At 37.2% G+C, this 24,143-nt stretch overlaps 1 protein-coding gene across 13 annotated transcripts in view; it reads right to left on the bottom strand.

Annotated features, from left to right (window-relative positions):
• The window catches only part of LOC115216158 (sickle tail protein-like), a 460,762-nt gene that overhangs the window by 293,142 nt on the left and 143,477 nt on the right, over positions 1 to 24,143 (bottom strand). For 11 of the 13 annotated variants that reach the window (XM_036506378.1, XM_036506375.1, XM_036506376.1 and 8 more), the window contains one exon: positions 17,118 to 17,225. In XM_036506378.1, coding sequence (XP_036362271.1) covers positions 17,118 to 17,225 — 108 coding nt within the window. Of the gene's footprint in view, positions 1 to 17,117; positions 17,226 to 20,506; positions 20,602 to 24,143 lie in introns of those variants that run through there. The other 2 variants (XM_036506380.1, XM_036506384.1) reach the window with 2 other exon arrangements.

The raw sequence follows: 24,143 nt of genomic DNA, 5'->3' as shown, positions 1-24,143 counted from the left end.
TAACAGGTTTTAACAGTCTCTACTTGGTAGCAGTTAGGTAGTCGTAGTAGACAGATTCTTACAACAGTTTTCCTGCAACTAATTACACTCAAAATGAAGTATAAAAACAAATGATCTGGTTTAACAAACCAAGCCAAATGATTAATGATATCATTTCATATATGGGATTTTCTTTAAAACTCATTGATTCTTATTTTGGAAAAGATAAGGACCTAAAAGCTGTTATATGCAGCACTATTAAAATACAAGTTCATTAAATTGACTTTGTAAGTAGAACATAAATTATAAAGAAAAGAATTAAAATGCATGACATTTATGCCTTTCAAAGGTGAAATGACTGTAAAAATGAAATTTAAATTAATTCTAGTAACTTAGTTATTAAATTAAATAGTAGTTGATCATAGGAAAGGAAAATTTACGTCATGTCTAGATCTTAAACAAGGCATTTTTTAATGATACAGTTGCATGCAAAATTATTGCATAACTTTAGAAAATGTTTCTTGGGGATACAACTTGAATAAAAAAAATTCTATAAAGTTAATGATAATAAACATAATTCATAAGTCACTTTTTAAAGTTATCTCTACACATTTTCTATAGAAATTAGAGTCAGCACTGATTTATTACAATGTCTCGTATACAAATAAGTCAATGCCACATTTCAGGAGTCCTTGCTCCTTCTTTAGCACCACATCCAACCACATTAACCATCTATGAACACATTGCTAAAATAGCTACCAAACATAGCAGTGTAACATTATTGGATACAACAGTTTTACATAATAAGCACATTCCAGGCAACTGGTACATGCATATTAATTTCTGGTAAGAACACCATATTTTGTTATGCTATCTTCAACTGCATTGTTTACATTAAGCATATTCGTATATGAATCGTTGTAACAAATCAGTGCTGGATCTAATTTCTATAGAAAATCTGAAGAGATAACTTTAAAAATTGATTTAATAGCACTGCTAACACAGGTGAGGCACAGTATTGACTGATAAGCCTTTAATATACCTGGTAGTATATTATGGTTGCATAATGAAATATGCATAATGAAATATGAAATATGGCAATTAATAATTCATAAGGCATTTTGAATTAGACAGGTCAACACTACAACATGTCCCTCTATTCAACTTAATATTAGATCATATGATCTATGAAGTCAACCACCTTCAGACCTTTTCCCATCACTTCTTGACTTTCCTCTACAGGTACCTCACAATGTCAACACCAGACATTTTTTTTTTATTAATCAAACATCATCTATTCACTCTCTGGATACTCAAGTGATGCCTTTAATGGCCAGTTCTCATTTTTAACTAAGTGTTTCAAATGATTATGCATGCTTCAATTATTTCCTTCATCATCATCATCATCATCATCATCGTTTAACGTCTGTTCTCCATGCTAGCATGGGTTGGACGGTTCGACCGGGATCTGGGAAGCCGGAAGGCTGCACCAGACTCCAGTCTGATCTGGCAGTGTTTCTACAGCTGGATGCCGCCCTTCCTAACGCCAACCACTCCGTGAGTGTAGTGGGTGCTTTTTACATGCTACTGGCACAGGTGCCAGGCGAGGCTGGCAGCAGCCATGACCGGGTTGGTGCTTTTCACGTGCCACCGGCACAGAAGCCAGTCAAGGCAGCGCTGGCATCGGCCATGTTTGGATGGTGCTTTTCACGTGCCACTGGCACAGGGATCACAACTACAATTTCCTTATTCCACTGATTTCATAAACTTGTTGCCTATGTTTCTCATGTAGCATTATATATGTGTGTGTTTCCTACAGGCTGATACTAATTTGGAGAAATTATTTGTTGTCAAAAGAAGTGAAGTCACAGTTGTCAAACTGTCTTCAACTGAAAAAAAGCATAAATAAAACTACTCCAAACATATTTCAAATCAGATGGCATATAGCGATAATAAAAGTTTATAAAAATGATAATAGGTAAAAAAAAAATCACATTGACAAAACTTATTTGTTCATAAATATGTCAGTCCTATTAGATTACAACGCTTCAGTAAAAACATTTAAAAATTTAAGTAAATACAAGGACTGTGAAATAAAGGCTTAAAAAATGTGGCATCGATGAACAACAGCTGGACCTGTGATCATTGGTGCTTTAGGGACAATACCCAATGGCAATCTTAAAAACTATGGCCAAATACTAGGAAACCCCTAAATAGCAGAACTACAAAAGAATCACTCTCAAAGGTATGGCACACATCCTAAGAAAAACACTGTCAACCTGATATAAAAAAAAACAACTTATTTTTCTAAAACTCTTTCAAAATGGAAATATTACAAAATTAAGGGAATCTTAGTTCTCAAAATCTGATCTCCTTTCTTTACAATATATCATTGCTAATCATAAATAACTCACATAGTAATCTTGCTGTTACTTGAAGTCTCTGGGTGAGATTTGGAACAACTCATCTTGTATTGAGTAAAAAGTTTTGCAATATTTTGGTAACTTATTTGCTTTATTTGTCAAATTACAACAAAAGCATCCTAGCATTCAAAGAAGAGGCAATCATGTTGCACCATCTGAAGCCACCTTTATGCCAGTTCTTCGATCCCATGCCAATACCAGTTCTTGTCCTTTGAGCTGAAGAATTCCTTGACTGAAGCTTCCACCTCCTCTTGTTTAATGAAGTATTGTGAACACACAAAGTAAATAACACACAACTAATAATCTGAGGGATATATTTTTCTGCAATCCTAATGTGCATAAGCAGTATTTAAGCAAAGGCCAGCTTCTGAAACTTGTCACCAAACTTGGGTGTTTGTACACAAGATAACGCTCTGTGTCCAGTGGAATTATGAGGGAGATAACTTACCGCAAGTTTGTTCCAGATGGTTGACTCATTGATCTCAACCTGCACTCCAAACAGCTGGAGTGAATGTATGCCATTGTATGGCAAAAATACCTGGCACTGGTTAATAGAAAGTGAGCTCTTCTTCAATAAGACAATGCAAGATCTCATAACATTTAAACAAACTGGAATAAAATCCAGGAACTGATACTACAGCCAGCATACAGCCCAGACTTAGCTTCCTAGGATTATTATTTGTTCTGATCCATGAATCACTTTCTGTGCTCATGACGCTTCATCAATCAATAAGAGGCAAAGCTTCAGTGAAGGGGTTCTTTACCTTGAAGGACAAGAACTGGTATCCGTGTGTGATGAAAGAACTGACAGAAAAGTGGCTTCAGACAGTGCAATACAATGGCCTCTACTTAGAATGTGTTGTAGGGAATTAGTAATAATGGTACATCCCTCTCACATGACGAGTGGAATGAGTCAGCCACTATAAGAAAGGTGACATTAGCCAGTATCAAGAGAGTATGGAGAGTACAAGAGTATGTGTAGACTGTATTGATAGTCATGTCTGTACTGATCTAGTAATTATACTGCGATACTTAGTGGTTGCTATAATGATCCAACCTTTTGAGGATAATAACACTGTATGACTGGGGGTCGTACAGTGCCAGATAGAAACATCCTACCGATGACTTCGGACTATAACAATATCTGTAAGAATGACGGCTGTCGTACAATAACAGATACAAAAATGACAAAAGACTGCTTTATAACAGTCGTGAGGAGGATAAACCAATTCATGTGGAGTTAATAGAAAATCAAAGAGAAGTTGATAAACTCACAAACTTGGTGTACGAATTTTACGAAAAATCATAAAAGTATGGAAAACTTATAGGCCGGTTTGCTTGAGCTGTAAAAACAGCAACAACAACAGCAGATACAACTGCAAGAGCAACAACAACAACAATTAATATTACAGCAACAAATGCTGCAATTACTGAGGTCATTAGGAAAACCAGAAAAAATGTTCTTGCCAGATTACATTGCGAATTCAATAACTGAATTCAAATACAAACCTGACAAAGGAGTTACCTTTGGAGCATACTACAGGAGATATGAGCAAATCTTCGAGAAAGAATGTAAAGATTGGGATGATGAGGTGCAAACTGGCTTAATCTTGAGAAAACTGGTGCCAGCAGTACATGAACGATACAGTAATTTTATACTCCCAAGAAAACTGTCTGGAGTAAAGTTAAATGACACAATAGATATATTGCGTAAGATTGTCAGTGAAAAAAGCTCCTTGTTCAACACACAGTGGAAGTGTTTGAACACAGAAAAATAGTAATAAGGACTACATCACATATGCTGGTTGAGCAAACAGGGAATGCGAGAAGTTTAAGCTGGATGAATTAACTCCAGATATGTTCAAATGCCTGGTTTTTACACAGGGACTGCCAAAAAGAATGTAGAAGTCAGAACTAGAATTCTTACAAAGCTGGGGCAAAGCCAGAATGTAACCTTGCAAAAAGTGTCTGAAGAATGTGAAAGGATACTTAAATTAAGACATGACACAGAGAGGAAATTGAGCGTAAAGCTTGTTTCTAAGTAAAACCAGTGTGGAATAGTCTGAATAAAGTGTTTCTAAGAAACACAACAAACATCAGGGTATAAACCCATGTTTTGCATGTGGTGGCACACACCTGAGGAAAAATTGCCCATTTAAAAAAGTGGAGTATTTTCATTGTGGTAATATAGGACATATATATTTCTTTATTGCCCACAAGGAGCTAAACATAGAGAGGACAAACAAGGACAGACAAAGGGATTAAGTCGATTACATCAACCCCAATGCGAAACTGGTACTTTTATTTATCGACCCCAAAAGGATGAAAGGCAAAGTCTACCTCGGCGGAATTTGAACTCAGAACGTAGCGACAGACGAAATACCACTAAACATTCCGCCCGGTGCGCTAACGTGTCTGCCAGCTCACCGCCTTTAATATAGGACATATAAACACACTGAAGACGATGATGATAAAACGTCAGAAAAAGGGGGAAAAATAGTTTGTCATCAAAAAAAAAAAGGGTAATACAACAAACAGAAAATTCATACATATGAAAATTGAAAATACAAATGTAAAATTGAAGTTTGACACAGATAGTGACATGACTATTATAAACAAAAAAAGGCGGAAACATATCGGTAAGCTGAAATTAATTAAATCTAAAAAGCTAGCACATGGTGTTACAGGAAAAAGATTATATTTTATCAGTGAATGTATAAGTAACATAACATTTCAAGGTCAGACAAAAAAGCAAAGATACATGTGTTGACAAAATCACTTAATTTATTTGGCATAGACTGGATAGAATTACTTAATTTATGGAATAAGCCTATAAGTGTTTTGTGTAGAAATATAGTTGCCTAAGTCAAAGGTTCAAATGTGGCTGAAGAACTGAAGCAAAAAGATTGCAGTAAAACAAAGTGAAACACAAATATTTAAATCAAAAAGAAATGTACCACTTGCAGAAATAGGCCAGGTTAACAAATAACTGGAAAGTCTTGGTATAATTGAAAAGAATGACAATGCAGATTGGGCAGCACTGACGATGCACATGTAAAAGAAGAATGATAAATGAAGAATTTGTAGAGATTCTTCAACAAGGGTAAACGAGTTTTTAGTCGCATGTGCTTACATTTGTTAAAAATTAACACACACCATAGCTTATATTAAATTTAAGCGGCAAGCTGGCAGAAACGTTAGCACACCGGGCGAAATGTTTTGCGGTATTTCGTCTGTCGTTACGTTCTGAGTTCAAATTCCGCCGAGGTTGACTTTGCCTTTCATCCTCTCGGGGTCGATAAATAAAGTACCAGTTTCGCACTGGGTCAATGTAATCAACTTAATCTCTTTGTCTGTCCTTGTTTGTCCCCTCTATGTTTAGCCCCTTGTGGGTAGTAAAAGAAATATATATTAAATTTAAGCAGTTTCTCTTCAGTGTGGAGGAAAAATGTGAATTCTTGTTAAAAAAATATTAAATTATTCAAAAAAAAAAATTCAAAAAGGGAGGTGGGGTGAATAAAATATTGCTGAATAAAATGACACTTCTTAAGAAAAACTTAAAAGGGGAGATGTTGTATAATAGTACACCCCTCCCACGCAATGAATGGAATGAAACAGTCCCTATAAGTAAGGTGACATCAGCTAGTATTAAGAGAGTATGAAGAGTATGTGTAGATTGTGTTGATAGTTGTGTCTGTATTGGTCTAGTAATACTGTGATACTGAGTGGGCATTATAATGATCAACCTTTTGAGGATAACAACAATGTATGACTGGGGGTTGTACAGCACCAGGTAGAAACATCCTATTGATGACTTCAGATTATAACAATATCTATCAGAGTAACAACCATTGTACAAAGACAGCTACAAAAGTGGAAAAAGACTGCTTTATAACAGAATGCTAAGCTGCTTTTGTTCTATCTTGATGAATAAAGCAAATCAGTTACCAAAATATTGCAAAACTTTTGACTCAACACAATACAAAACAGCAATAAGAAGAGGATATAATTTGTAATAGATAGAGATTGACTTTGTTTATTGAACAAAACAATATTTTGACACTGTCAGTCTTGCTTAGGTTCAAAATCAAAAACAAAAACAAAAACAAAAAAAAACAGAAATACAGAAATTCCAAATATGACTAGGAATATCTAGTGTTCCTTTTTAGATAAAACATCATCAATTTTTGCTTTTTCTTTTTTGCAATTGGTAACATTTTAAATTTTGCCTTGGGCACAACAAATTTGTTCCCTTCTCAAACGTTAAAATTGTTCAGATGCCAACAAAACCAAAGAAATCACTCACTTTTTCTCACTCATCCAGAAATGAGTTACTCCTAGAAAGATGACAAATAAGCTCTACATTTTTAAGTGAAGAATTCCTACAAAAATTAAAAGACAATCAGAAATCTAATGAGAGTAATACTATGGAAAACATTTGCTCTCATTAGAAAATGTATCATATTAGAAAATAAGTCAGTTATAAAACTTTTATCAGACAATATCTTTGTCTAGAGCTTAGACTGAGTTTTCGACAAAAATAAACTAGCTCAAACTATTTCAGTTTGTTCACTGTCACAAGCTTAAGGAATATGTTTATGAAAAAATGGTATCACAGAACAGAATCAGAAAACCCCATGTTTACTGAAAATGATGATGATCAAATCTGACATAATTGGACTGAAAAAAATCCAAATTGGTATTTGGATGAAGTTCAGGAATGTGTCCTGCTAGAATTTCTTGAATCCTGTCAGACAGGCTTTAAGGAAAGCCTTATAACAAGTAGAAAGAAGACCTGGGATAACCTTATACTCCATTAGTACATTGTCTAGTTATCAATGATTCTGTTGTTATTAAAATGGTAGATAGAGTAGGGGTGCTATTGTAATTATGGACAAGGAGGAGCATATTTCAACTTGTAAAGCAGTTTTAAGTGACAAAACTTTTTATGAAGTTTTGTCACTTAAATCCAAACTGTCAATCCAAACTCCAATTACAGAAAGGAACTTGACAAAATAATTTTGTAAATATAAAAAAACAATTTCATGACACTGAATCAAAGGCCTGTTGAGGCAAGTGAAAATCAAAATCAAAATCAAATCAAAACAAATCAAAATAGATGAACATCAATGGAATTTGTATCTTTGTGGTACCAGTGCCGGTGGCACACAAGAGAAAACCATCCGAAAGTGGCCGTAGCCAGTACCGCATCGACTGGCCTCCGTTCTGTGGGCACATGACAAACACCATCCGATCGTGGCCGTTCGCCAGCCTCATCTAGCACCTGTGTCGGTGGCACATAAAAACACCATCCGAAGACCCGGCAAGACTAGTCAGGCCATAACCCATGGCCCCTACCTGGGACGTAGTCAGTCCACCTGTGCATACCTTCCTTCTTGTGACACTTGTGAAGACCTGTTGAGGCAAGTGAAAATCAAATCAAAACAAATCAAAATAGATGAACATCAATGGAATCTGTATCTTTGTGGTACCAGTGCCGGTGGCACACACTTTGTGGTACCAGTGCCAGTGGCACACATGAGAACCATCCGAACGTGGCCGTAGCCAGTTCCGCATCGACCGGCCTCCGTGCTGTGGGCACGTAACAAACACCATCCGATCATGGCCGTTCGCCAGCCTCATCTGGCACCTGTGTCGGTGGCACATAAAAACACCATCCGAGCGTGGCCGTCTGCCAGCCTCGTCTGGCACCTGTGTCGGTGGCACATAAAAACACCATCGAGCGTGGCCGTTTGTCAGCCTCGTCTGGCACCTGTGTCGGTGGCACATAAAATCACCCACTACACTCTCGGAGTGGTTGGCGTTAGGAAGGGCATCCAGCTGTAGAAACACTGCCAGATCTGACTGGACTGGTGCAGCTTTCGGGCTCCCCAGACCCCAGTTGAACCGTCCAACCCATGCTAGCATGGAAAGCGGACGTTAAATGATGATGATGATGATGATGATGAATCTAGGATTTTGTGGTTAGAACAAAAAACACCTATATTTCACAGCCTTCCAAAAAATACACAAAAGTTTGGAAAGTTTCCTCCGTTGTGGCCAATTTACAGTGGGTATAAAAGTTACACAGCCAAAATTTGTGGCTGAATGGCTTTCTCCTTCCTGTAGTAAAAAGATAAGTTCCTATATTTGGGATACTTTTGATTATGTGTCCAAAATCAACAATTTTTCAAAACCCAAAGTACTGTTGAAAAGTGTTTTTTTTATAACCATGAATGTTTCTTCGCAATAACCCAGTATTGACCATGATGAGAGGGTGGAAGCATTCATAAATGCTTTTGAAAAACAGTCAAATAAAAGAATTCCATCTAACTTTGTCTATAAATTATTGAAGTTTGTGTTACAAGTTTGGACAAAAATTTTACCACAAGATGAGGGGATTCAACATGGGTACCCCCAGGGCAGTTAATTCTGCTAACATCTTCATGACGATATATCATTCACTTCTACCACTTCTCTGATTCTTCACATCATACAAATAAGTCAAATTAAAAATCCCAGGTTATTGAGAATAAAATGGATTTGTACAATGAGGTGGTGAAGCACAACCTTCAAACGTTGGGCCTCACAGAGGCAATGATGAGTGACTGAGACCTTTGGTGATATGCTGTGCTTGAGAAGACCCAGCAAGCCAAATGAGACCATAACTGTGGCCTATGCCAGTGCAGCATAACCAGCCCATTTAAGAGTACCCTTCAGTCATTGGGCAATGATATTTTCAGATTTTCTTGTCAGTTGTTTGACCTTAACCAGTTGAGCATGTCCCTTCATGGTTGACAACATGTGCATCTCTGATCATGAGCAGAAGTAGTGGTGGAGCATCATAGCCATGTGTTGAGGGGAATTCTTTGGGGTTTGGATAATTCCCCATTGGAAACATGGGTTTTTTTATTCATCATCCTGAAAACAAACCTTATTCAGTGACCTTTTGAGTAGGATGGGTTACTTGGCCTGAAGAAAATTCTAACTGGGCCCCACCTACAAGGTCATGTACTGTTTTACTTAATATGAGATCACCATGTCACGCACATATGGCTGCAATGCATGTGCCTGGTGTACCCTTATCAGACAGGTAGTCATGATGGGTATATTAGGCTTTCTATATTTGTACCCCAGTGTCACTTTGATGGCATGTGCTACTTCCTCACTCTATGATAATAATTCTTTCTACTATAGGCACAAGGCCTGAAATATGTAGAAGGGAGCTAGTCAACTACATCAACCTCAGTGCTCTCACTGGTACTTATTTAATCGCCCCTGAAAGTATGAAACGAAACACAGCTGCTTTTCATTCTTGCTCTATTGGTATTGGATACATGGATGTCAGGCCATACCTTGCAATCTTAGTATCCAGCATCTTTCTTATAATCCTTGCTATGCCAAGCAAACATATTTTCTGTAGAATCAAGAAATTCATCTTAATACCTAATATCTTCAGTCAACCACTCAAACTTCTTGAAACTCTTCCTATGGCTGCAAGCACTATAAGGATAAGAATAATTTTATAGTAATTCCAAATTCTTTGAAGAGCTACTATATGCTACATTAGTTAGCAGAGGTATTGTCTTGGGGTTTGGTGGCAACAAGTCTCTTCAAATCTCAAGAATTTTTCATAAGAATTACACTTTTCTGCAGGTTGAAAATGTGTCTCAACTCCAATATCATTCAACCAGTAAGGTAGCAGTTTGGGTGTTGTGCCAAATGCACTAATTACAAGAACAGTTGTCACCTTAGTCTTCCACAGTCACTTTATCTCTCAGGCTAGGCCCTGATACTTCTCAGTTTCTTTGGTATCCACTCTGTTATATGGTACTTCAAAGTCAATGATCTTACTCTTTTTTGTCTTCTACTATCATATATTTTGCTTCAGTAACATAGCCAGTCTTTATGGAAGAATCCCATAAAATCCCATAATTATTATTCTCTGACACAAGCTCTGATTCATACCATTTTTCTGCTACTTTGTATCTATACACTCAGCTAACATTCCAATGCTCCCTTTTACTGACAGTCATTCCTGCATTTATACACATTTTGTGCTAGTCTACTGCACTATTAAGAAACAGTTAATACTTTCATCTCCTTTTCCACAGATTCTGCACTTGTGTGAATTTTGTAAATCCTTATCTTCATCAAATTTCATTCTAATCTCTTGTTCTTGAATGGCTAAAATTAGCAATTTGGTTTCTTGCTTTAAATTTCCACCTGTCAGCCACAACCAGTGTTCTTTACTTCAAATATCCTGAGTTTGTTGCATGAATTAGCCATGTAATTCCTTCTCTGTCCAGTTATTTGTCTTGTTTTTTCTTCTGTCCTTGAATTCTTTTATTGTTTTGGTAACTTTTAGGATATTTCTAGCTGCTAATGGTACTCTTCCTTCACTACATACAGCATACTTTTGCACACCCAATATTGCAGCAATCATCATTATTATTATTATGAAGACAGTGAGCTGGCAGAATCATTAGCACACCAGACGAAATGCTTTACAGCACTCTGTCCATCTGTATGTTCTGAGTTCTAATTCCACTTAGGTCAATTTTGCCTTTCATCCTTTTGGAGTCGATAAATTAAGTACCAGAGAAATATTAGCGTTGATGTAATTGACTAGTCCCCTCTCCACAAAACTTTAAATTGTGCAAATAATGTTTAGATTGACTTTCTTAGTAACAATTTGAATACTGTTGAACAATAACATTTATTTAGAACAGAAAGAACACAACAAAGAGAAAAATTAGAGGAAAGCAGAACAAACAGAAGACAAGACTCAACGGACCGGAAATTTAGGTAAAAACATAATACACAGAATATTTGCAGCTGATTTCCTTGTCAGTCAGTGACCCAAGATATCAAAAGGCACCAGAGGATTAAGCTTCTGAGGAAAAGCTAACAAATGTATACAAGGACAGGAAAAAACTGAAATGATACTATGTATACAACAAAAAATTTATAAATACAACAAAAAAAGAATTATGCATATATAATAGAATGAAGCCTTTCAGCTATACAACAGAAGGAAAAGAATAATTATACATATACCACAAATACATTAGAAAGAACTTTTGGCAAGATTTCCTTTTGTACCTACCAAAAAACACCCCTTTTAAAAAATTTTTATACTTTTTTCTACACAAATCCTGTTTTTTGGCTATGGAGAATACAATTATGCAAAAAAAATTGGCAAAAATCAGCATTTAAAATTACCCAGTTCTTCATTTTTAATTTTTTTCAGAATTTTTTTTTTAAATATGCGGGAAAATACAGACATTTTGATTTTGAAAAAAAAATTCCAAAAATTTTGTAGTTACAATTAGGGTTAAGGTTTTAGGGTTTTAGGGTTATGGTTACGATTAGGGCTTTAGGGCTAGGGCTAGAGTTTTAAGGTTAGGGTTACAGTTAGGGTTAGGGTTAAGGTTTTAGGGTTAGGGCTTTAGGGTTACGGTTATGGTTAAGGTTTTAGGGTTACAGTTACAGTTACAGTTAGGATTTTAGAGTTTTAGGGTTACGGTTAGGGTTAGGCTAGGGTTTTAGGGTTACAGTTAGGGTTAGGTTAGGGTTTTAGGGTTGGGTTACGGTTAGGGTTAAGGTTATGATTAGAGTTAGGGAAAAAAGTGAAAAATGAGGAAGTTAGGGGTATGGGGGTAAGGGGGGAAACGAAATTTCAAAATACTGATTTATGGCAATTTTCCAGAATCTCCATATCCAAAAATGGGATTTTTTGGTAAAAAAAAAAAATTGGGGAGAAAATGGGTGAATGGGAAGAAGTCTTTCCAAACTTTTCAGCTACTGGACAGACATAATGGCATGGTGCTTTGCAGTAGACTAGCACAAAAAGTATATAAATGCAGGAATGACTATCAGTAAAAGGGAGCATTGGAATGTTAGCTGAGTGTATAGATACAAAGTAGCAGAAAAGTGGTATGAATCAGAGCTAGAGGCTGCGTCAGAGATGAAACAGAGAAAGTCCAAGCGGACATAGCAGGAGCTCAGATAAGCATAACTGTCTGGTCAGAGGCAGGTCAAAAAAAAGAACTGCACCAGTCACATGGTAGGACAGAGGGACTGAAGAATAAAAGGGAGAGACACAGAGTGAGAAAAGAAAGGTACAAGGGAGACAAGCAAGGATGGAAAGTGATAGGGTAAGACTAGAAATGGAAAGAGATTGAGTAAGAGTAGAGATGGAAAGAAATAGAGTAAGAGTCGCGCAATAAATATTGAATGAATATTTTTTTATAATAAAGTAAACAGAGTGTTCATTGTGCTACATGGATATATCAAAGGTTGAACATAAAGAACAAAACAAAGAGAAAAATTAAGTGAAAGTAGAGCAAATGGAAAACTAGACGCAAATTTAAAAGACGGGAAATTTAGGCAAAAACATGATACATGGAATATTCACAGCTGATTTCCTTGTCATTCAATGACCCAAGATGTCATTGTGGTTTCGTGCCAGTTTTTTTTGAAGTCTGTGTCTATATGCTGAAAAACATACAGAAATGCACACACACACACACACACACACACACACACATACACACACACACAGATAAAAATTCTATATGTAGCGTATATGTGTAAGTAGGTACCCAAAAGAAACCGGAATTTTGCAATATTATTTTATTCACTTAGTTTACATGTTTACACTTTTATTGTTTTCAAGGTATTCTCCATTTGAAGCAATGCATCGGTCCAGACACGTTTTTGAAGCAGTACTTGAACTCTTGCAAAATTATGCCTCTTAATGCCCCTTACAAAGTGATGCCTTTTAATGCCGTCATTTTTTTCTTCACGTCTTCCACATCCGCTAATTCCGTAACACTAGCTTTTGTCATCATTGATGACCTTCGAAAAAAGCTCCAGATCAATTTCCAACTGCTCTTTCAGTTCACACCATGCATTAAACTGTGACTGCTTTTGATCTTCCATGAGCAAGCAAGGCACAAATCTTGATGATGCAACTCTTTTCATTCGCAATTTCTCACTCAAAATTAATTGGCAGGAGCTCCAGGAGACACCAGTCATATCAACAAGTTCGTCAATTGTTCAGTGATGGTCCTTCAAGATCAGTTCATAAATTTTCGTGATGTTTTCCTTCATTCAGGAGGTCGATGGACGCTCTGAACAAGGTTGGTCTTCAAGCAACAAGTGACCATTCGTAAAGCATGAAAACCACTTATAAGCTTGTGTTTTGCTCATGGCAGCATCCTTATAAGCTGTTAGAAGCATGACAAATGTTTTGGCTGCCATTTTCCCCAGCAGAAAACAGAATTTCACAGAAGCACATTGTTCTTTCATTTCAGCCATTGCAAAAATCGATGAATGGGAGAAGCACTGCAAAGCAAAGATGCACCACACGGCAGTAGGACTATGCTCACCACTGCCAATTGGCATACTGCATTTTTAATCAAAACTTGTTAGTTACTATGGTGACAACAATACCGATCTATATATCTCTCTTTCCCTCTCTGTCTTTGTCTTACTGTATTTCTTTCTCAAAGACAACCTTTTCTTCTTCCCTTCTTCTATTCAAAGAGAAAGTTTTCTTTTTGAAAGTCTGTATTGCGTTTTCTATATAGTGAAAGACACAGAAACAAACACATGCACACGCTAAGAAATATACACCCTCCCCACACACACAACCCCCCAAAAATAACTATATATCCTTCAAGAGATCTTAGGTACAAAGGTGACAACACTAAACATCTATCTTTCATACACACATTCTCTCTCTCTCTCTTTCTCTCTCTCTCTCTCACACTATATTTCTCTCCCTTTCTAAAAATATTTTTTCTGTCCCTCTTATAGATGTTGTGACAAACAGACACAGAGATTGCTTTGTCTTTTCAGTGAGCCAGCAGATTTGTTAGCATGTCAGACAAAAGGCAATACCTATAACACTACACAAAGTTTTGAGGAGTCAGTAGAGCTGTAACTGACACTCCAATTAATGACATTAGCAATGACAAGAACAATAATAGAGAGGACAAGGATGATGAAAGTACTGATGATAGAAGTAACAATAATAATTATAATAATTATGAGGTTGCTGCTGCTGATGATGATGATGATGACAATGATGACTGGCCAGTCCTGTGAATTAACAAATGCTTAATCTAAATCATGGTGGTCACACAGCAAAATTAACTTTCACTAATGAGTGGATGTTTGCAAACAAAAATCTATGTAATTATGGTAGCTAATTGTGACATATCAATTATCACTGCTGCTGTTTTGTTTCTTTTCAAAGAATTTGTTCTTTAAATTTTGAACTCACTCAGTTTACAATGTGCTTTACAATGCTTACTATGTACAGGGAGCCTGTACATCTCAATCTGCTAGAAACAGCAGCCCAATACTTTCCAAACAATATTCTAACAACTTAAAACAAAGGCAGGATGCATTTGCTAATGCAGTCCTACACACATTATATTTGAAAACAAAAGGAAAAGACAGGATGCAATGGTTATGGCTGGAATGACTTAAATCATTGGTATACTCAATCAGAGTGAACCTTGGGTTAAACAATGACACCAAACTGAATGGAACTAACTTCTAACGGAAAAAAAACAGAGTACTTATACATTGCAGTTATATTTAGAAGGATATACAGCTGTAAAACACCAATAATCTGGATTTCCAAAGTTAGATTATTTATTTTATCTAAAAGAACATTTTAAAAATATTGAAGTATTGATAAATTATAAATACTCTTTCCTAGCCCAATATCAATTCAGTTCAAGTATATCTATCAAAGTATTCCAGCTGTAGCTATTGTGCTTTTGTAGGAATATGTAAAAACTACATAATTTAATGAGCCATCTCTCGATTTAAGTTGGTTGCTATTTATAAAAGATTAAGTAACCAAGTAAGGCTCTGTTTTGAAGAGAAGATAAGAATCAATTATATTATCTGTCCGTCCATCCGCCCGCCCCTCCATCCATCCATCCATGTATCATCTATCTATCTATCTATCTATCTATCTATCTATCTATCTATCTATCTATCTATCTATCTATCTAGCTAAGCCCATGCCGTCCACCAGCGCCTCCATTGTCAGACGCTGGACTGACGGTCCGGTCGAGTTGCTTGGGGTCTGGTTTGGTCCAGACCTCCAAATTGAGAAGAACTAGAACGAGATAACAAGTAGGTTGGTCACTCTCATCCAGCAATGGGCCGAGAGGGAGCTGTCCCTAAAAGGTTGGGCGGAGGTGGTGAACACATACAATACCACCGCAAGTGTTATGTTGCTCTCAAGCAACTATGCCTTCCTGGGTCAACCTTGAGCAACTTCAACACAGCCAAAGCATTGTATAGGGGATTAGTGGAGGGGAGGTACGCCAACGATCTCGGGGCAAATCTGGGTGTCGACAAGGAATACCTGACCCGCCTGTTCAAGACAACATTCGGGCCAGGACCTATGGACAACTTCCAGAGATCCCTGGCCTGGCAGTGCTATCGAGAAGCGCTACCCATTCGGATAAGCTCTACAGGCATGGCTCGAGAAACACGGGGTCAACCTGCTCGAGATGCGGTCAGAGCAACAAAACCATTCTGCATGCACTCATACAGTGTCCAACCATATCCGACCTGTGGACATATGTCGAACAACTGCTATCGGGACGAGTTGGTTTATCAACCGAGTCTATTGTGAATATTGTCGCGCCTCCTTCCTTGAAACAGGAAGGAAGAGCCATTTTCATCATACTTGTGGCTATGGTGAAAGAATGTGTATGGTGGGCACGTCTGAAAGGTCTAGAGACAAACACTTTCCTCTCTGGTCAATCTCTCATCAACTTCTTCAAGTATCACTTGAAGAGGAAGGTAAGAGTAGAGAGGGAAGTTTTGTCTAGTGAATGTTTCAAAAAAAAGATGGGTGAATGTAGCAAGGATGACATGTGTGAATGATGGAGCCAGCTTGAGCATAATCCTATGAACCAAAATAAATTAATGAAAAGAAAAAAGAGAGCCACTTACTGTAATGTGTTTTTTTTTTTGCATGACGCTATTTATTGCCCAAAGTTCCCGTGGTCTTTTCTGTAGGCTTTTCTTTCCATGGATAAACCTAATCTGTTTTCTCTTTTTACATTGGCATTTCTGTGATACACGATCCCTATTGATCGGCCCCCACTTATTTTTTTCATGATGCCTTTTGGTCGGAATTCAACCCACTTTTTTTTTCTTTCTTTCTTTCTTTTTCTTCTCTTCTTCTTCTCAAAAAGAAAAGCTCTACTTTATATTTTGTCCCTTCTGTGTTCAGCCCTGCGTGGCCAATAAAGAAACATATCCATCTACCTACCTACCTACCTACCTACCTACATACCTAGCTAGCTATCTATCTCACTCACTGGTTAATATATTACACAGGAGAACAATTTTGGACATAATTTATGTAGATTTTGCTTTTTAACTTGATTTAGACTAAAATTGGCATGCTGATTTCAAACTATTTTCTTCTACCATGCCAGGTTTTTTTTTCTACAGCTTACATTCTGAATAAGCACAGATGTGTTGTTTGTCTGTAAGTAAATAGGTTTGGCTTTTGATGTTGAATACTGGAAAAAGGATGAAAAGTCAATACTGCATGTACTTTAATGTGTACTCTAGAGTCACAGCCACTTTTACCACCCTCCCTTTAAATATTAAAATGTATTATAGATAAAACTTTTAAGAATAACAAAAAGAATGTTAACTCACACAATGAGAAAAATCTTCAGTTTTGGAATTGTCCTTTATTTTTTCAGCATATTGCACGTACCGCCTAGCAAGTAAATCCATGAAAATTTCTTTTTTTGTTTGTGAATCCTGAAAAAAAGCAAAAGAAAAAACAATAAATCATTGCTCTAGTTTAATTGATGGAATTCTACACTGAAATAGATCAAGATCATTGTAAAACATTGTCATATCATGAAGACTAAATATCATGGGATATTGTATACCAATCCATGTTTGTCTAATTCTCTAAAGGATTGGAGACAAAAGCAAAGAAAATCAAAGAATTCAGTGTAAAATAATCCTGAATGATCCAATAAAAAGGACTGGAGTATCATAAAAACAGTTCAAAATATCTTTTGGCAACCAATATGGAGGAGCCATCATCACAACCACTAATCCCCAACTCACATGCACTGACAATGCTGCAGACAAGGTCTATGATCTGTTAGATACAACACATATGTATAAGAACAAAATAAAGGCAATTCAGTTAGTATCCTTTGCAATCTCTTACTCTTTTACTCTTTTACTTGTTTCAGTCATGTGACTGTGGCCATGCTGGAGCACCGCCTTTAGTCGATCAAATCGACTCCAGGACTTATTCTTTGTAAGCCTAGTACTTATTTTATCAGTCTCTTTTTTGCTGAACCGCTAAGTTACAGGGACGTAAACACACCAGCATCGGTTGTCAAGCGATGTTGGGGGGACAAACACAGACACACAAACACGCACATACACATATATATATATATATATATATATATATATATATATATATATATACATATATACGACGGGCTTCTTTCAGTTTCCGTCTACCAAATCCACTCACAAGGCTTTGGTCAGCCCGAGGCTATAGTAGAAGACACTTGCCCAAGGTGCCACATAGTGGGACTGAACCCGGAACCATATGGTTCGTAAGCAAGCTACTTATCACACAGCCACTCCTACACCTGGTATTGTTTTTCTTTTTGGAATTTTCACATGTAGCAGGGATTGAAACTAACAATGAGTGGAACTTTATACATTTTTAAAAGTTAGTACATGACAAGCCAATGAGGAAGTCACTACATGGTAGCTTAACCTGCTAGAAATAGTAGCTAAGTCTTCCTCAAATTCCACCATATAGTTTTAAAAGGAGAAAGGTATGTTGGAAAATGAAAGTGTTCGTGGATGTATACTGGCTGAAAAAATACAAGATGGTCATGACTTGAATGCTTCTTGATTGTTATCAGGTTAAAGGGAATATGTCACTTTAATTTAAAGTCAATAAGATAGAAAATTAATGCAATATCTCTCAGCCCATACAGCTAGAAAGGTATAATCAACCACAGCAAAATTTTAAGAGAAGATGAAGAGAGGAAGACATGGAGGGAGGGAAGGAGGGAGAGAGAGAGAGAGAGTCTTTATTCACCATAAGGTTGAGAAAAAGACGGGACAATACGGGGACAGACAAAACAAATGTTGGGGTCATGGTATCGAATGAGATGAAACGTATGAATAAACAAACAATTAAAATATATACAATTAAATGAGAATGAGTGATTAACAAAAAATGAAGCGGAGGACGCGGTTGACCCCACAAACCACATACTCACACTGAAGACTTTGCTTTCTCCTTTTTCACATTCTCAATTAAACAGGTTCTTTCACTCGCAACATACTTGCTATATACTTCCATCTTTTACAAAACACACTTTGCGGCAGGCATTTCTTCTCCAGCCTTATTTTCCGTTTCATGTGGAAAACGAAAAAGTCGATTAGCTCGAGACTGGAGATAGAGAGACAGTGAGCTGGCAGTAATTTGTTGTCACTGGATATAGTTGTATTTTGGATAGAAAATGTTATTAAAAGTAAAAGTGCAAGTGAGTTGAAAATATGACTGCACTTATATTTTGGTTATATACATCATGGAGTGTAGAGGTCACAGAGTGGAGGTAGTATCTCTGATGTCTGGCAGCCGTACCTTGCCAGGGAAGGTCAGGTGGACAGCTATCACTGATCCTCATTCAACTCCTCATCTCTCACTTGATGATTCCTAGTTCCACACACCCCAATGCTCCACTTCACTAAGTAGATGAAAGACTCTGGGTAAGGCTTCCCAAGGAATCACCAGCTAGGGTGGAGGAACCTGCTCAGGTCAATAGCCAAGTGTTTGAGGCCAAGGCAAGCTTGTGGTGGAGGTGTATGGTTGCGGTTAACAACTGAGAAAGGAATAGGCACCACCAAGCTAAGTTGCCCATGATACACACATGATGATGACAACCAGACCAGAGTCCATACCAAATCAGTTGTTGCTTGGATCAACATCTAAAAGTGAACAGGCCCCAATTTTACTGACTCACTGATGGCAGCAGAAGGGGTGAAATCTGGCTGCAACATCATCCATGAATGCCCCAATGATCACAGAGACAAGGATAGAAAGATAGAACAAGCATTATACTTTTGACATATACAGATCAAATAACATATCTTATGCAAAGAGAATTCTCTTGTTAGTAACAAAAGAATTCTCTACCAAAAGAATGATATCTTGACTAAATTAAATAACAAAAATGTCTTTTCTTTCCTATGAATTGGTCTGGGTGAGCCCACAGTCTTTGGCTAAATGCACACCTAGGTTCCCTCAGATTTCATGTCTTAAGATGTTGATTTTTTTTCCCAGTCTCTCAGTTCCATTTGCACACTATTTTCAAATTACATTGCAGTCCACTTTAATCACAAACTTTTCTGAGGGTTTTCTGAGGGTTGACAGAATTGGGTTCAAATTCCGTCGAGGTCGACTTTGCCTTTCATCCTTTCGGGGTCGATAAATTAAGTACCAGTTACGCACTGGGGTCGATGTAATCGACTTAATCTCTTTGTCTGTCCTTGTTTGTCCCCTCTATGTTTAGCCCCTTGTGGGTAGTAAAGAAATATATTACAATAATGAATGAATGATCGCTGATTCAACATGAAATATTATCGCTGCAAAAACAGTAGTATCTTTATTTTTTTACTGTTCCTTACAAACTTTAATTTTTGATAACATTTTTTAAATGTTTGTTTAAATAAACCCATACCAAGAAAAAGTTAACTCGCATGAAGAATTGGGAGCCATCTGAATTTTGGAAAAGAGTTTCCAGTAATCCTTTCCATAGGCACAATGCCTGAAATTTTGGGGGAGGGTACTTAATTCATGAACCCCAAAAGGATAAAAGGAAAGTTGACCTCAGCAGAATTTGAACTTAGAATGTGAATACATGAAATACCTCAAAACATTTTGTCTGGAGTACTAACAACTCTGCCAGCTTTCCACTCCAAGAGTAATAATAATTATGATGATCATTTCTACTATAATGAGTAAATATTACTCATTGTGCCCCACTTACCCTTACTGGAAACTGGAAAAGCAAGACTTTCGGAAGTAGCTGTTTGAATTTTCTCCTTTTTGTTGGAATTTCCTCCACTTTATCTTTTTTTGTGCCTTGCAAAACAATGAAGGGAAGCTGCTTTTAAAGAATTTTTAAAATCCATGTCTTTTAAATGTTGGTATCTCCACCCCACTCCTCACACACACACACACACACTCATTATGCCTTTGGAACAGTAACAACCACAAAAATGATTTTTTTTTTTAATAATTTTCTGTCTACATTCTGAAACATTTACAACTCACATTAAAAGAAAAAGATCTTACTTGCCTCTTCCCTCCTTCATTGTACTTTCCACAATGAAGGAAAAGTCAAACACCTCAAGTGGATGTGTGAAAAACGAAATTCGAAATTTGAAAAGAATATCTATAATGCAACATATTCAGTCATTTATTAAAACTTTCTCTGCTAACTCATCAAATTCAGTTACATGAAATAGATGGATTTTGAGATTTAAATTTGGTAATTTTCTAAGATTTTAATTCTTGTGTATAAGGGACCCACTGAACTTGAAATGCCCAGGACCTCAAATGATTTAAATCTGGTCCTGCCAACAACAACTCCTCACTTTTGAGGGTTTGAGAGAGTGAGATTTTGCTTCCTCCTCTGTTCTGTAACCTCCATCTTCCTGTAACACCTTCCTCTTTGTATGTATTCTTTTAGGTTCCAAATGGAACCTACAGCTTTTTAGATTTGTGCCTTGGTGGCTCTTTCCACCCTCCTCGACTTTAATCAACTCATGTGGCATGTCTCTATGCCACGTACTGTGCTTTGGATAGAGTTGATGAGGATGTTTAGTTTGACAGCCAACCCATCTCACTCAACCAGCATTTCTGATTTTGTTTGCAGAGAATCTTCTTATTCTCTGAAGAGAGGACTTCGTGGCAGTAGCAAAAAAATGTCTAGTGATATTTCAAGCTGTTGCACCGGCTTCCTGCTCACTTCCTTTATCTTCATCACTGCTATCATTGTTGTTGCTGTTGTTGTTGCTGCTGTTCCTGTTATTGTTGGTTGTTCTTGGATTGACACCACCTGTCGATTCACTCACAAAAAGGGCTTTCATTGTTTACACTCTCATAGGTGACATCTGGTTCTCTCTCTCTTTGTAGTGCTTGCAAAATAATGTTGCTGCTGTGATGGGGTCATTATTTTTTGAAAGATCCCTCAAAGGTTCTCAATTGGCCCTGTTGTCATTTTTATCTTTATTTTTCAATAAAAACAGATTTGCTGTCTGTTTTTTTTTTGAGATAGGCAACACTCGCACCCTCTCTTACTGTCATTTGGTGATGCTCCTCACTTTCTCCCCCTCTCTCACATATGAGCATCAGTGCATTCAGTTTAGTTTTCTCCATTTCGAGAAAAAAACGAAAACAATTTAATTGACTTGTACCCCAAAACTGGGGGACAAAACAGGAAAAGAAACTCACCAGCAATCCAAAATAATGACCAAATTGAAGGCACTCATTTACCAACACTGGAATGACTTAACAGTAAAGGAATGTGACTACATAACAAACTTTAATTGCAAAACCAGCATGCTCTACAGGCTTCCAAAAATACATAAGAGTGAAATTATCACAGAAGCTTGCAAAAAGTCCACTTCAACCTGCATCACTATACCACATCCCACTGATCTCAAACTGAGACCAATAGTGGCAGGCCCAAGCTGTGAAACACAGACTTAGCAACTTTATCGATATCATCCTAAAACCAATACTGAAACACATTCCAAGTATTGTAAGAGATGACCTAGACCTTTTAAATCATCTCCCCAAACATACCGATAAAGACACTTTAATCGTCTCCTTTGATGTAATAAACCTCTACACTACGATCCCACATGAATATGGACGGGAAGCCATTAAATTCCGGCTGGATAAGTATCCCAATGAGATCTCGGAAAGAATAAAAAAAGAATTCATCATTGAGGGCCTCAAATTTATTCTGCAAAACAACTTTATGAATTTAAATAATAACACTTACAGACAGGTTTCAGGAACTGCAATGGGTACGAAAGTTGCCCCTACCTATGCAAATCTGGTGATGGCCTACCTGGAATCACATATTTATGAAAAATCCAAATATAAGTATGGCCAGTCTTTCCACAAATACCTGTTGGAGAACTGGAAACGCTACTTAGATGATTGCCTCATCCTATGGTCCCACACACTCGACCAACTTATTGACTTCAAAAACCTTATCAACAGTGTAAATAACCACATCCAATTCACAATGGAATATAGTCAGGACCAACTCCCTTTTCTTGACATTCTAATCATTAAAAAAGGCGTCAACATTGAAACTGACATCCATTACAAACCCACTGATTCTAAATAATACCTTCTATTCACCTTCAATCACCCAAAGCACACAAAGACAAATATCCCCTTCAACCTAGTGAGAAGAATCTGCATAATTGTCTCAAATGACACAACACAAGATAGAAGACTCCGAGAACTAAGGGCAATTCTTCTCGAAAGACATTACCCAGCATCACTAGTGGACAACGGAATAGAACGGGCCAAATCAATTAACACTCAAGACTTACGAAAACCAAAACACATCCACAGTACAGTAAATAGCCTCCCCTATCTCTCAACAAACAACCAAAGAAATGCAGAAGCTTACACTATTATATACAACATTCCACAGCTAAATCAAGACCCACGCCTAAAAAAATTACTCGCAGCTCATAAAATAATAAAAGTAAGAGACAACCTAAATCCCTAAAAAACCTACTCATCAACGCAAAATTACATAACACAAACCCACTGCCCACCGTCAAAAAATGTGGTCGTTCCAACTGCAAGACTTGCATCCACCTCATTGGGGGATCAACGTACAAGTTCCAGTCAGGACACACTTTATCATAAAAATAATTTCACCTGCGCATCAAAAAAATTTACTCTATGTCATAAGGTGTGAAGGGTGCCACAAAGACTACATAGGGCAAACGAGCCTTACCCTCAGAGAAAGGATGACAGTTCATTGCCAACAACTGAGGGACCCCACCACAAGACAGATACCACTTAGTGGACACTTAGACCTCTGTGCACACAATAAGTCCCCCAAATTCTTAGTTTCCCCACAATACCAATGCCCAGACAACACCACAGACCAAACATGAATAAATAGGGAAAATAATCTTATTCAAAAATACAGACTACAACTAAACATACTCTAATATACCCCCCAGGCACACATCCAAAACAAACACATCAAAGACACACACTGGCACCATATATACGCACACACACTGGCACCATATATATGCACACACACAAACAGATACTCAATACCAACACAAACAAAACGTATAAACACACACTTGCCACCCAGACAAACCCAACACACATGGACACACATACGAACAAACACATACACACTAACGCACACGCAACACACTAACAAACATTAACCACACACATACAAACGGGCACACATATACACACACCATCCTACCAGATTTTACAAACACACAGACACATCTATTCACACCACATATGTATATATACACACACTCGAACCATCCTGATCTCTAAAGCCAATCCCCCAAATCATTGATGCATGAAGGAGAGACAAAAAGGAGAAATTC

Source organism: Octopus sinensis, linkage group LG10 (assembly GCF_006345805.1).
Source record: "Octopus sinensis linkage group LG10, ASM634580v1, whole genome shotgun sequence".
In the NCBI taxonomy this organism is placed as follows: domain Eukaryota; kingdom Metazoa; phylum Mollusca; class Cephalopoda; order Octopoda; family Octopodidae; genus Octopus; species Octopus sinensis.
Note: the sequence above shows the minus strand (reverse complement) of the source record. Positions and strands in the feature narration are given on the sequence as shown.